The sequence below is a fragment of the Trachypithecus francoisi genome, unplaced genomic scaffold, assembly GCF_009764315.1.
Source record: "Trachypithecus francoisi isolate TF-2019V2 unplaced genomic scaffold, Tfra_2.0 Lachesis_group15, whole genome shotgun sequence".
NCBI lineage: Eukaryota > Metazoa > Chordata > Mammalia > Primates > Cercopithecidae > Trachypithecus > Trachypithecus francoisi.
The window spans coordinates 50,535,525-50,549,104 of NW_022681460.1; the positions used below are offsets into that span (position 1 = coordinate 50,535,525).

General features: G+C 42.7%; 1 protein-coding gene and 1 long non-coding RNA gene across 5 annotated transcripts in view; one reads left to right on the forward strand and one right to left on the reverse strand.

The window, feature by feature from the left end:
- Window positions 1-13,580, reverse strand: part of RTN4IP1 (reticulon 4 interacting protein 1) — a 67,526-nt gene that overhangs the window by 8,299 nt on the left and 45,647 nt on the right. For all 4 annotated transcript variants that reach the window (XM_033234745.1, XM_033234744.1, XM_033234743.1 and 1 more), the window contains exons 6-8: window positions 11,277-11,413; window positions 7,099-7,282; window positions 2,765-2,857 (exon numbers count right to left, since the gene is read on the reverse strand). In XM_033234745.1, the coding sequence (XP_033090636.1) occupies window positions 2,765-2,857; window positions 7,099-7,282; window positions 11,277-11,413 (414 nt within the window). The remainder of the gene's footprint in view (window positions 1-2,764; window positions 2,858-7,098; window positions 7,283-11,276; window positions 11,414-13,580) is intronic.
- LOC117097155 lies at window positions 7,234-8,194 on the forward strand. The gene is made up of 2 exons (XR_004442840.1): window positions 7,234-7,490; window positions 7,814-8,194. It is a non-coding gene; the product is annotated as an uncharacterized LOC117097155 (long non-coding RNA).

Genomic DNA, 13,580 nt, shown 5'->3' on the forward strand with positions numbered 1-13,580 from the left:
AAACACAAAAATCATTCAGGTGTGGTGGCAGGCACCTGTAATCCCAGATACTCAGGAGGCTGAGGCAGGAGAATTGCTTGTACCCAGGAGGCGGAGGATGCAGTGAGATGAGATCACACCACTGCACTCCAGCCTTGGTGACAGAGCAAGACTCTGTCTCAAAAAAAAAAAAAAAAAAAAAAAACTATCAAAATTATAAATGCATATATCTTTTGACTCAGCAATTCCATTTCCATGAACAGAAATCGTTATATATACAATGAGGTACTAAACATAAATATTGGGTTATCCACTGAAGCAAAAGACTGAAATTCAACAAATTATGGTGTACCCATACAAATACTATGCAGCTGTTAAAAAAAGAATGAGAAAGCTTTTATATCCTGACATTAAACAAAGTTGAAGATGCGCTGTTAAAAAAAAAAAAAAGAGCAGGTTGCAGAACAGTATGTTATTCATTTGTGTTAGGAAAGAAAGAAGAGAAAGAGAGGAAAAAAAATATTTTTCCTGTTTTGATTGAGTATCTTTGGAATACCCAAGAAACTAGTAACACTGGCTGCATCTGACAAGCAGAATCTCAGTGACTGCGACATAGCAGTCAAAAGAAGATTTCTTGAAATAACTTTTTCCATTTTTAGGGTTTTTGAACCTTATGAATGTATTTTTTCAAAGTTCAAGTATTTTACAAGAGTTGGCTCTGTTATTTCACAGCTTTTCACCATCAGAAAACAACTGTAGCTCTTCTAACAGTTACCTGCTAATGAGAATCATGAAGGCTCAGCCAAAGCTTGGAAGAATTTAAATGTCCTCCGATTTAACAAATCTCTACTAACCACACAACACGTAAGTAAGATCTGTTGTGTTATTCTTTCCAACTTCCCAGGATAAAAAGGCAATGACCTCTCACATCCACACAGAAGCAGGGACACGACAAGAGAGCTGGCCTCATGGAGGCATCCAGTGCCACATACCAACTTCACAGTCCCAGAACCCCTCATTGACAGAAATGACACCCAAGCCCAAACAGCCCATGTAGGAGAGGAGAATCAAAGCACAAGGCACATTTGCTCACTCAACCTCCTTGGAGAATACTTCAAGGACATCCTTTTTTGTTGTTGTTTATCATGTCCTGTTTTAGCCATTACCAGTTATCTGCCAAATGTAATAGGTAGATATATACAAGTCACCTCTCATCTCTGTTGGGTAAACAGTAATTTCCAGGCAGAGAGAGAGTCACAATATTTTGAATACAGAAGAGCAGTGGTAAGCATGTGAACAGCCTGGAGCAGATATCAGGACAAACACAAACGTGGACTTCTGGAGGACAAAGACCTCTCTAATAATGGGGTTCCAACCACATGCAGCACTTACTTGATGATAATTCATTCTCTCCTTCCTAGAAATAAAATAAGCATTCTTGTGGGATATGGGAGAACCCTACAAAGAAGGAGTTACACAGTCACAATAACACTGAGCCCCTGCCCCTATCAGAACACACCAAAACTTAGAAGTCCACGAAAAGACACATAAGCCTGGAACCCAAATATCTGGGAAACAGTAACAGGCCATCCTCTTTCTTATATAGTTCCTTGGCTGTGAAAGAAGAAAAACCTTAAATACAGAAAAAGCAGCCATTAGTTCCCAAAAACATTCCTTTCCAAAATCGAAACGGAAAGATGAAATATGCCAGCAAAGGCCAAGGGCCAGAAGAAGAAAGCCCACCTCCAGGGGCTCTGTCCAAATGTCTCAGAGTGGTTCACACAATGCTAATGCTAGCCTGCTCTAACTCCATTCCCTGCCCACTGCAAAGCGACAAAGATAAGACAATGTATGCTGAAGTCCCAAATCAGCTTCAAGTACTAAGAACACAGCAGAAAGGTGGAGAGGGAAAAGCACAAGAGTGCTGGTTCCATTTCTGCAAGTTTCAGCATGCCCCTGTTTCTTGGTGAGTCGGCTTTCTCATCTGTAAAATGAGAATCAGCCTATCTATGATCTCACACAACCCTCTGGAAGTTCTCCATCCTATAATTCCATACAATCTCTCAATAACATAAAAAATGTCAGCACCAGAATACCACCTTCTCAGTTATCCCTCTGGAGATGGGAATGTCAGGGTGGTTTAGACCACATAAAAACCCAAATAAGCAGGTGGCAGCTGAGGAGGCTTTCAATCCCCAGAATCCCTGAAAGACCTTTTGACATCCAAAACAGGATGACCAGATGATAAGCAACAGTCGCTTTCCTACAGAGTCCACAGCAGGACAGACACTAGTAGGCAGAGTACACCAGCCAGTTGTCTTCACCCAAATCCCCATCAATCCTCACCCACCCTCGCCCTGGCCACTGACTGTCTCAGATAGACTATTTATTTGCCCTCAATTTTATTATACCCACCTAGAAATCAGGAGACCTGGGGACCTGATGAAATATTAGCAGCCCAATGTAGAGCACAGCTGTGCTCTGATCTAACCAAGTGTCTTTGGGGGAATCCTATAACCTCCCTGGGCCCGCCTCTTCATCTACTAAACCAAAGGGGTTTGACTAGATGAGAGAAGCTCTTGTACAGATGGAGCAGTCTGTGTCTACGCCTCCCATGGAGACAGAACCAAAGACACAGCATGTAAACTTGGCCGTGTAAGGCAGCACAAAGTCAGCTGGGCAGGTAGCTCTGTAGAGTCCCCACTGACGAAGCTCAGTGGGCAGGTCCACAGGAGGTGCTCTAGAAATACAAAGGCTTCCAATCCAGGTTTCCAGGTGCACTTACCTTTCCCGCATCCACCAGTTCTGCAATGTCATCTAAATATGGACCACTGGCCATGAAAAATGCCCAGCGATAATGGACTCCTTTCCAGAAATGCTAAAAAGAAGAAACAAAACATGTCAAATACAGAAAAACATAAAATCTGACTAAAAGCCGATTTAGGGAAAAGCATTTTCTGGATGACTACAACAAACTGACTTCTCATTCCATGCTGACAAAATGTGTGCACAGCCCCTTGGCACAATGACTGACAGAGAATGGATGCTCCATAAATGTTTAATAAATAACTGAACAAAGACATATCCACGTCACTTAGGCTCCTTCTCTAAACTGTGACTGAAGAACAAGTAAGCACAGGAAGGCTTTCCTTAAAATGACCATCTACATGGTTTTCCACAGTGGGTTTCCTCCCCGGGAGGAATCAGGGGCTGAGACCTCTAGGCTTTCCCTACTAAGGTTTGAATAAAGCCCAGAGGCACCAGAAAAGAGGTTTTCACCAAATTCAAAAATGTTTTGGGGACAATAAGTCACCAAAAGATGATCTTAGACAAGAAGCCCAATCACAATTTTTTTTTCCTGGTTCTGACAGGAATAAAGTGGCTTTAAAGGCAAAACAAGTGCAAAGTTCCTTATACATCATGGCTGAATCTTCCCTACGGTTATGGCAAATACAAAGCCATCTAATCTATTATGAGGCAATACCTCTCCAAATGAAGATGCGTAAAAATCTTACACCAAGAGGGCTCATGACCAGTCTATGGCCACTTATAATTGTTATTCTTTGTTTCTTTAATTGAGAGAGGGTCTTGCTATGTTGCCCAGGCTGGTTTTGAACTCCTGGTCTCAAGAATCCTCTCACCTCAGCCTCCCAAAGTGCTAGGATTACAGGCATGAGCCACTGTGCCTGGCTGTAACTGTTATTCTTTATGTCGAAGGTAGGGTGGGCCATTATGGAAACAGCAAATGAGCTGAGGTTCTCCATGATACATCAATGACCTGCCCAACCAAACTTTCATCAGATGGGAGCAATCTGAGGTAGCAGAGGGTCAGCCAGTACCACAGTGCTGTCCTCTCCACAACTACCCACAACTGTGAGGTGAGCTCAGACTTCTTTGCCATTGAGCTTACACTCAGTATGATATAAGCTACTACCCTGGCGTGAGGCTGGAAAATTCAGTGGAAACCCCATACCCCAGCACTTACTAGTTGCATTATTTTTGTTTTGTTTTAGTTATGTTATTTTTATCAGGCTACCTATTTCAGCCCATTTCCTGGCCTGTAGAATGGTGGTAGCACCACCTAGCTTGCAGGATTGTTGGAAGGATGAAATGAGAATGTATACAAAATGCCTCACACATAGAAAGTATTCTATCAATACTTGTCCAGTGCTAAAAGTGAAGCTTACTGAGGAAAGACTGAGACAATACCAATTCAGTTTAAGAATGTAGAAAGAAAGAAAAGCGGTTGCCTAGGCAAAGCTTCCCACTGGGTGTGCCAGGATGGCTTACTGGGTGAGTGATCCTATAGATTATCGTCCAACCCAGAAAACCTGTGAGAGTTAAAGGATTCATCATTAATAATTACCCTAGGACAACAGATGTAAAGAGAGTCAAGCATACTCTAGAATTGGTGTGATGAGATATTGACTCCCCGTAGCCTTCACAATAGCCAGGCAGAGCCAGGGCTGGTAGAAGTCTCCGGATAGGCTGGTCTTGGAGGAGCAGGGCTTGGTTTGTTCATCTCTATTACCCAAGGCAGCCTCAACGTGCTGTTCAAATACTATCATTTTCTATGTCTGTCATGGCATGAAAGATGTTGAGATGCACTGGTTTATGCAACTAACCTAAAAAGAAGAGGCCAGGCACAATGGCTCACACCTATAATCCCAACAGTTTGGGAGACCGAGGTGGGAGAATTGCTTGAGGCCAGGAGTTCAAGAGTAGCCTAGGCAACATAGCAAGACTCTGTCTCTACAAAACAAGAAAAAGAAAAAAGCTGTTTGAAGGATTATGTGGCTAAATGCCAGAAGCACTGAGAATGTCCCAAGCTTACTGTGGATCCAGTTAATGACAATCACAGAAGATCTGTTCAAATACTTTTCCCTAAGGTCTGGCTTCATAGACTATAATTAAAACATTCTGGTAATTGTTTAGGGTATTAAAGAAGGCACAAAAATGGTCACAACTGCCACCTCTATAACTCTTCACAGCATGTGGCTCTGTAAAGTGAAACTTTCGGTCTGTAACAGCAGAATTTTTATATTCTGCTACAAGAGGTCTGTGTTCCCCGCCGCCGCCCACCCAGGCCACTATAGGAAAGAAAGTAAATCAAAGCAGGCAGGAGAGTTAGAAGCATGACAATGAAGCTTTAACTGTGTGCACAATCAGAAAGACATTGAAAACTACTTAAAAGGTTTTCACATGAGATTACTACTATCGTCTTTCAAGTAGGAGGAAAAGAGAATGAAGATAGCTATGCCTGTTTTACTCTCCAAGGACAACTCTGAAGGTTAACTTGTAAGAGGTCTCACTGGAGTACAAACTGAAATCTGACAGAAAACTTAAACTTACATTTTAAAGCACTGGAAAATGTGGGTTTTGTGAAAGAGAAAGAAGAGAGAAAGGACAGCTAAGAGCCCTTTCTCTACCACAAAGTACCCTGTGGACACTGTTCCGGGCTACTGTCTGAATCAAATGAAAATAAAGGACACCACAGTGCAGGGCCTGGTTTGTTCATTTCTGTTACCAATAATATTTCATAAGAATTGAGTCGTGGTCTCCTCCATCATAGCTCTTTGTTACGACCTCTAAGTATTTAGTTAGTACACAGAATTCAAGAGACCAAAGTCCTAAGTTTCATCCCCATAAAAGATCCCAAATTAATATCTGGAATAAATAAAATGCTAAAGATAATTATCAAGTCAGTCATCTCACAAACATGAGTCAGTGTTGGTCAGACTGACACAGCTATTCACAGCCTTTTTACTACCAAGGAACTTTCTACTGCCTTGTTCCAGAGTCTCGAGTATTTTGTCTAATTTTAAAAAATAGAATCTTTTTTTTTTTTGAGACAAGCTTTTCCTCTGTTGCCCAGGCTGGAGTACAATGACACGATCACGGCTCACACCCTCTGTCTCCCACACTCAAACCATCCTCTGGCCTCAGCCTCCTGAGCAGCTGGAACTACAGGTATGCACCAACAGACCTGGCTAATTTTCTTATTGTTTTGTAGAGATAAACTCTCACTATGTTGCCCAGGCTGGTTTCAAACTCCTCAGGCTTAAGCAATCCTCCCATCTCCACCTCCCAAAATGATGGGATTACAGGCATAAAAGCCACCGTGCCCAGACTATCTTTATTTTTTCTATCATATATTCCCTTTTAACATCAATTCATATTTTAAACCAATGATCTATAATTACCACCAGTTTATCCCATGAAATTATAAAAGCCTCTCTCCCCACTGTGATGACAACAGGCTATGAGGTAAAGTGGAGAGCAGATGCTCAAGCTCCATTAGTCTTGTAACTGAGGCTCATCTGCCCTAGTCTCTAATGTCCACCACTCACCGAAGTGTGCAATTTGGGTGAGATGTATTCAGTTTTGAGCTTCATACAGCCCTGGTAAAAGTGGCCCTGTTTCAGAGTCAGGCTGACTAACCAAGTCCCAGAAACTCCCATCATGTCATTAATAGCTGGAGTTTCAAATTTACACGGAATATGCAGTGTTAGAACAAGTTGATACAATCCCAGCAAAGGCAAGAGTGGAGGCTTACTGAAGTAAAAGTACAACTTCTTTTACTCAGAGACTTCTAAATGTCTGAAAGCCCCAGTCTGGGAATCACTGGTCTATCCCAATACAATGAAAACAGCAACTGTAAGTTTTCATCTTTATATACAAGAGACTGTAAGTGTTAAGACATGAAACAGAGAGAGGGTCATCAGGCAGAGACAAGAAGGACGCACAGACAGTATATCAGATGTAATCAAGAGAGGCAATAAGTCATAATAAAGGCTAACATTTAATAAGGGCACTGTGCCATGTCTCTATATGGACTACTTCATTTGATCCTTACAACCATGTAGTAAGCTAGATCTATTATCAGCCTCATTTTACAGGGGAAGACATTGGGGCTTAGAGACCTTCAGTAACTTGCACAGGGTTACACAGCTACTAAGTAGAGGTCAGATTTTGAAGCCAGTCAGTGTGACTCCAGAGTCCATGCTTGCGGCCACTGTGCTATGCGGCCTCCAAGAGAAGAGAAACTGGCTAGGTGGCAAACCAATTTCTAGCAGCAGGAGGCTGCTTGCAGTCACCAACCAAGACCCTTCTTCCTACCTTTAATGCCTTCGAACCTACAGTGAATCCTGACTGCAACATGCCATCTGCTATGCCCAGTCGGTCCATGTTCAGGAGGAAAGGAGTCACTAAAGTCACATAGGTGGCTCCTGACCATTGCTTGAGAAAATCTGGAGCCCATGTTTCAGTGGATCCGCCAACATTATCAAGGATAAAATCAAACCTGGAGAGGAAGAACCAAATCAAAACATTGTTGTCAGGCTTTACACTGGACTCTGAGCCTCCTTCCCTTCCAGTACCAGTTGGCTTGGGTTTATTTCAGTGGCGAATCTTGCACTGTGCTGCACCTCTCGCCATCCTGCAGAGGGGTGGCTGCTTTGATGGAGACGGAAGGACATACCCACTCGCTGGATCTATGACTTTTCTGCAAGGTAAGTTGAATGTGACTAATTTTTGTCATAAAATCATTTCATTTTCTAGTACTTTAGAATGGCTTCAGCAAGTAGTTCTGAACAGAGAGTGATTCTGGTTCACTACAATGCACAGAATAGCGCCTCACAGCTAAAAAATTTTCCAGCCCAAAATGTCAATACTTGAGAAACTAAGGTTGCCAAGGTTGAGAAAGTCTGACTTAATTAAGCTTTGTAAAAAACTGCCAAGTTTTTCATTCGCTATGTTTAGTGCACATGGATACTTGAAAGTAGAGTATGAGATTTTCACCTACAAGAATGATTTGCTTTTATTCTCTCTACAGTCAGAAATGCTCATGGAAGCATCCTCTTCACCTTCTGGAATTTTCTATCATTTGGCTTCAGGTACAGCATCAGGACAATGCAAAAGGAGAAATGAACAGCCTGTTCTAACATGCCAAAAAAATTCAGTGATAATGGAATCCACAGGAACTAACAGATATATTCAACTTCTTACATCTAACCTAAAACTTCTGTAATCACTATATTCTACTGAAAGGGGGTAAAAACTTAATAAGCTTTTAAATACTTTTGAAAACAAAGATCTATATAGAGAATACATGCATATAAATTGAGCACATCAGTTGATGAATTCCTCTTTGGTAAATCTTTTCTCCCTTCCAAATTCATCTGGATGATGTCAAACATTAAAGTTCCTGAAACCAGCTTTGGCCAACTTTGTGGATCTTGAGTATTTTATAGAACCAAACTAAAGAAGGGCAAGGCCGGGCGCAGTGGCTCAGGCCTGTAATGTCAGGACTTTGGGAGGCCAAGATGGGTGGATCACCTGAGGTCGGGAGTTTGAGACCAGCCTGACCAACATGGAAAAACCCTGTCTCTACTAAAACTACAAAATTAGCCAGGCGTAGGATTACATGCCTGTAATCCTAACTACTCGGGAGGCCGAGGCAGGAGAATCGCTTGAACCTGGGAGGCAGAGGTTGTGGTGAGCCGAGGTCATGCCATTGCACTCCAGCCTGGGCAACAAGTGAAACTCTGTCTCAAAAGAAGAAGAAGAAGAAAAAAAAAAGGCAAATATAATCTAAGGATATGAAATGTGAAATGCAGGAGCATGATGACCTTAATAGATGACCATTCTTTTCACTAAAAAAGTGTCTACTTCATGTCCAAGTTTTGAATGAACAAATCTGAGGATACTTAAAGAAAACTTAAGGGCAGCCTGGTATTATAGAACAGGCATTGTCTGAGAAAGAAATCTGGAGACCAGGTTGTGAATCCAGCTCTCCCAACAAATCACTGGTGGCATGACCCCAAGTATGCAGAAACTCGTAACTCCTCTGCCCTTCACTTTCTCAACTACAGCATCATAGGGTTGGACTGAAGGATTTCAAAGCCCCTTCTTGCTATAAAACTCTAAGTTTCAAATACCTAAAAAGCTGCTATTTGGAAGGAGGAACATATTTATCCTAGGTAGACTGAGAGGTCAAACTCCAGGCAGAAATTACAAAGATCAATTTTAACTAAAGCTATCAAAGAAAAGAAGTAGTAATGGCTTGCATTTATAAGCCAGGAAGGTCCCCCTACTAGAAAAGTACAAGCGAAAGGAGCAAGATCACTTGCCAGGAAGACATGTCAAGGAGGGAAGCACAGCACCAGTTTGGGAGCCTAGACTGAATGTCCTCTAGCCTTCCGTCTCTCAAGTTCTCCTATTCTCTGGTGACAAATTCCAGACGTGTATAAAACCTAAGGTAGGCCAGGTGCGGTGGCTCATGCCTGTAATCCTAGCACTTTGGGAGACCAAGGCAGGCAGATCACTTGAGGCCAGGAGTACAAGACCAGCCTGGACAACATGGTGAAACTCCATCTCCACAAAAAAAAAAAAAATAGAAAAATTAGGCGGGTGTGGTGGTGAGTGTCTGTAATCCCAGCTACTCAGGAGGCTGAGGCACAAGAATCACTTGAACCCAGGAGGCGGAGGTTGCAGTGAACCAAGATAGCGCCATTGCACTCCAGCCTGGGCAATGGAGTGAGACTTCATCTCAAAAACAAAAAAAAAAACAAAAACGAAAAAACAAACAAAACAAAACCCCTTAAGGCAGACAGAGGGGAATGGGTAGGACTTGGCCCCGGTATCATGTTGCTACTCCTAGAAGCATCAGAAGATACAAGATCGGGCCGGGTGCGGTGGCTCACGCTTGTAATCCTAGCACTTTGGGAGGCCGAGACGGGTGGATCACGGGGTCAGGAGTTTGAGACCAGCCTGGCCAACATGGTGAAACCCCATCTCTACTAAAATTAGCCGGGCATGGTGGTGTGCGCCTGTAATCCCAGCTACTCAGGAGGCTGAAGCAGGAGAATCGCTTGAAACTGGAAGGCAGAGGTTGCAGTGAGCCGAGATCGTGCCACTGCACTCCAACCTGGGCGACAGAGTGCGTGCCCAAAGAGGCTCAGGCCCTAACACACAGACGAGAGGGTAGCTGACAAAATCTCTGAAAGGGACAATGTTAGTCCTTAAACATGCCAGGCATGTTCCTGACATGGGAGCTTTATGTTTGCTGTTCTTTCCAGCTGGAACAATTGTTCTCCTAGATTCCCTCAATAATTAAATATTATTAAGCACCTACCACATGCTACTACACTCTTCCAGATGGAGGGATACAGCAGGGAGCAACATCAAACACACACAAATCCCATTCATTTGGCTTGCTCACTAAAGCCTCCACTCAAATGTTGCTTCCTCAATGAGGTATTCTTTAACCTCCCTACCTATAACAGCCTCCTCCCTAGTCTATTCCCTTTCTTTTTTTTTTTTCAGAGCACCTAGCACTAAAACCGCCCAAACAAGAATGTAAGCTCCATGAAAGTGGGCATTTGTCTGGTTCACCACTGTAGCTGGTGTTTGGAACCCTGCCTGGCAACAGTAGAAGCTCCCTTAACAGTTGAAGGAATGATGAGTTGGCTGGCTGCTGCCGGGTGCACCGCCAAACTACTGTTGGAAGTTGGTGGCACTGGCTGAGAAAGGCTGGGTGGCGTCAGATGAGGACTCCCTTTTTCTCTTTTTTCTTTCTATTTAAAAATATACTTCTACTCATTGTGGGCAAGAGTAGTTGACTTCTGAAAAGTAATCAAAAAAGGGAAAACCTTTTAAACAGAAGCAGTAAAATAGCTTTCCAAATACTCCTCATTTGTGCTGTCAGCTTCAGCTTGGCTGGATAAAGGTCAGATGAATAAGCTGGAGTCACAGTCAGAATCAACACGACCCAAGAGAATTCCTGAATGCATTCCTGTTTGGTACCTCAGGCCAAACCACAGCCTGGCATTCAGACACACTGGGAACATCCACAGTGCTCCCATTACCAAAATTTAGGCTTACACTGTTTCTCTTAAGCCTTTGTTAAGCCAAAACACGGAAAGTATGTTTTGGGCTAATCATGTACTTCATGAACTACTCTATATTCTTCCTGTGGTGACAGATGCCACAAAAGGAACACATTTCCAATTTTTGTCTTCAGGCCTCTTACAAACCAGCATGTTAACTTCAAAATTAGCTAAGACTATGTAAGCAAAATAACTTCCTCAGTACCTATCCACATGCTGTTACCGTGTTGTATTAACATCTGGAATTAAAACAGAAGCCAACCTAAGTAACTTCTAATGACATGGAATGCTTTCATAGATCCTTCTCTAAGATTCCAACGTGATTGTAAAGCCACCAAACCATCTCAGACCTGCATAATCAACTGCCCTTGTTCCCATTCCCAGTGTGAACATTGTTCTAATACATACGGTTTTAAGGATTTCAACTGCTCTTCCACACTTCCAGATTTGTAATCAATTACATCATCTGCCCCAAGCTTCCTTACAAGTCCACTGGCATCTTGAGAGCAAACTGCTGTCACATGAGCATCCCATGCTTTCATTACCTGCCCCCCACAAAAAAGAACAGAATAAAAAAGGGAGAGATTAGAAAAACCGACTGCATTGAGAAAAAACAAATCACTGGCACCATGTATACATATATCGGACTAATCTCTAGAGAACTTTAAGTACGTCATCTTAACCAGAACTATAGGAATCCATCTGTCAGAGACTAGTAAAAATGATTAAACTTTTGTTCAGTAAAAAAATCCCAAGAAAGAGATCTCATTTTCCCTACATGAGACAGCCAGCCACCTTATTGTCATGAAGTTATAACTAATCCACTTAGAGAGGGACTCAGTGCCTCACCAGTAACAGAAAAGACAGGAGTTGAAAGCCTCAAATTTGCCAGGCATGGTGGCTCATGCCTGTAATCCCAGCACTTTGGAAGGCCGAGGCAGGTGGATCACCTGAGGTCAGGAGTTCGAGACTAACCTGGCCAACATGGTGAAACTACGCCTCTACTAAAAAATACAAAAAATTAGCTGGATATGGTAGCGGGCAGGCGCCTGTAATCCCAGCTGCTTAGGAGGCCGAGGCAGGAAAATCGCTTGAACCCAACAGCGGAGGTTGCAGTGAGCTGAGATAGGGCTATCGCACTCCAGCCTGGGAGACAAGAGTAAGACTTGGTCTCAGTGAAAAATGACTATTTAAAATGTATCCAGGCCGGGTGCGGTGGCTCAAGCCTGTAATCCCAGCACTTTGGGAGGCGGAGACGGGCGGATCACGAGGTCAGGAGATCGAGACCATCCTGGCTAACACTGTGAAACCCCGTCCCTACGAAAAAATACAAAAAACTAGCCGGGCGACGTGGCGGGCGCCTGTAGTCCCAGCTACTCGGGAGGCTGAGGCAGGAGAATGGCGTGAACCCGGGAGGCGGAGCTTGCAGTGAGCTGAGATCCGGTCACTGCACTTCAGCCCGGGCGACAGAGCGAGACTCCGTCTCAAAAAAAAAAAAAAAAAAAAATGTATCCAGAACATTAAAATGCCACATATCTTCATTTGCATCTCTAATAAGTGTTAACACAATATTGAATCAGAAAGTGTGTCAAAGTAACGAGCTATTAAGTAATAGGTAATATATGAAAAGGTTCTCTTAAAAAGAAGGGGAAGAGGCCGGGCGCGGTGGCTCAAGCCTGTAATCCCAGCACTTTGGGAGGCCGAGACGGGCGGATCACGAGGTCAGGAGATCGAGACCATCCTGGCTAACACGGTGAAACCCCGTCTCTACAAAAAATTACAAAAAACTAGCCGGGCGAGGTGGTGGGCGCCTGTAGTCCCAGCTACTCGGGAGGCTGAGGCGGGAGAATGGCGTAAACCCGGGAGGCGGAGCTTGCAGTGAGCTGAGATCCGGTCACTGCACTCCAGCCTGGGCGACAGAGCGAGACTCCGTCTCAAAAAAAAAAAAAAAAAAAGAAGGGGAAGAAACTATAATCATTTTTTCTTAAAAACTTGGATCAGGTCCTCTCCCTTGGAGTAAGAAAACCTAAATAAATGTTACCCAGGTTTTAAAATGCAGATGCCTTATATTTTAAAATAATAAAGAATAACTAGATTTAAATTAAAAGGAGAGCTAAATTCTAATGTTGTTCAGAATTAAGTATCCAGAAAGCATCCTGCTCCAAAATTGCTAAAATTCTTTTCTATAATGTTAATTTCATAGACTTAAAAGGGGGCTATTTTCAGCTAATTTGAGAATAGCCACTTGAAGTTAACGAAGAAACATTTGTGCAGATAATTATAGATCATAAGAGATCACTTGTTTTTTCAATCCTGTGCTAAGTATCAATTTCCTGAGCTTCCTTAATATAAGACACAAAGGCTCACTAGAATACAAGGGATCTGTGTTTGTCTCATTCACTATTGAATCCTCACTTCATGGCACACAAAGGTGCTCAGTAAATTTCTGTTAAATACAAAATATAAATAAAGAGTTTTTAACTTATTCATAATCGTACCCAATTTCTCACTTTTAAAAAGCAACACTGACCAAAGACTTATATATCCTGAAAAACTGTGGGGAATTGAAATATTTAGGAGTGATATGATATACAATTTATTGTTCATGGGCTGCAAACAGGACACTTGAGTGTAATGATACGTTGCTTTTCACAGCAAGTCCCAAATCAAATTCAAAGATGTGAAGAATATAACCCAAGATGAATAGCTCAT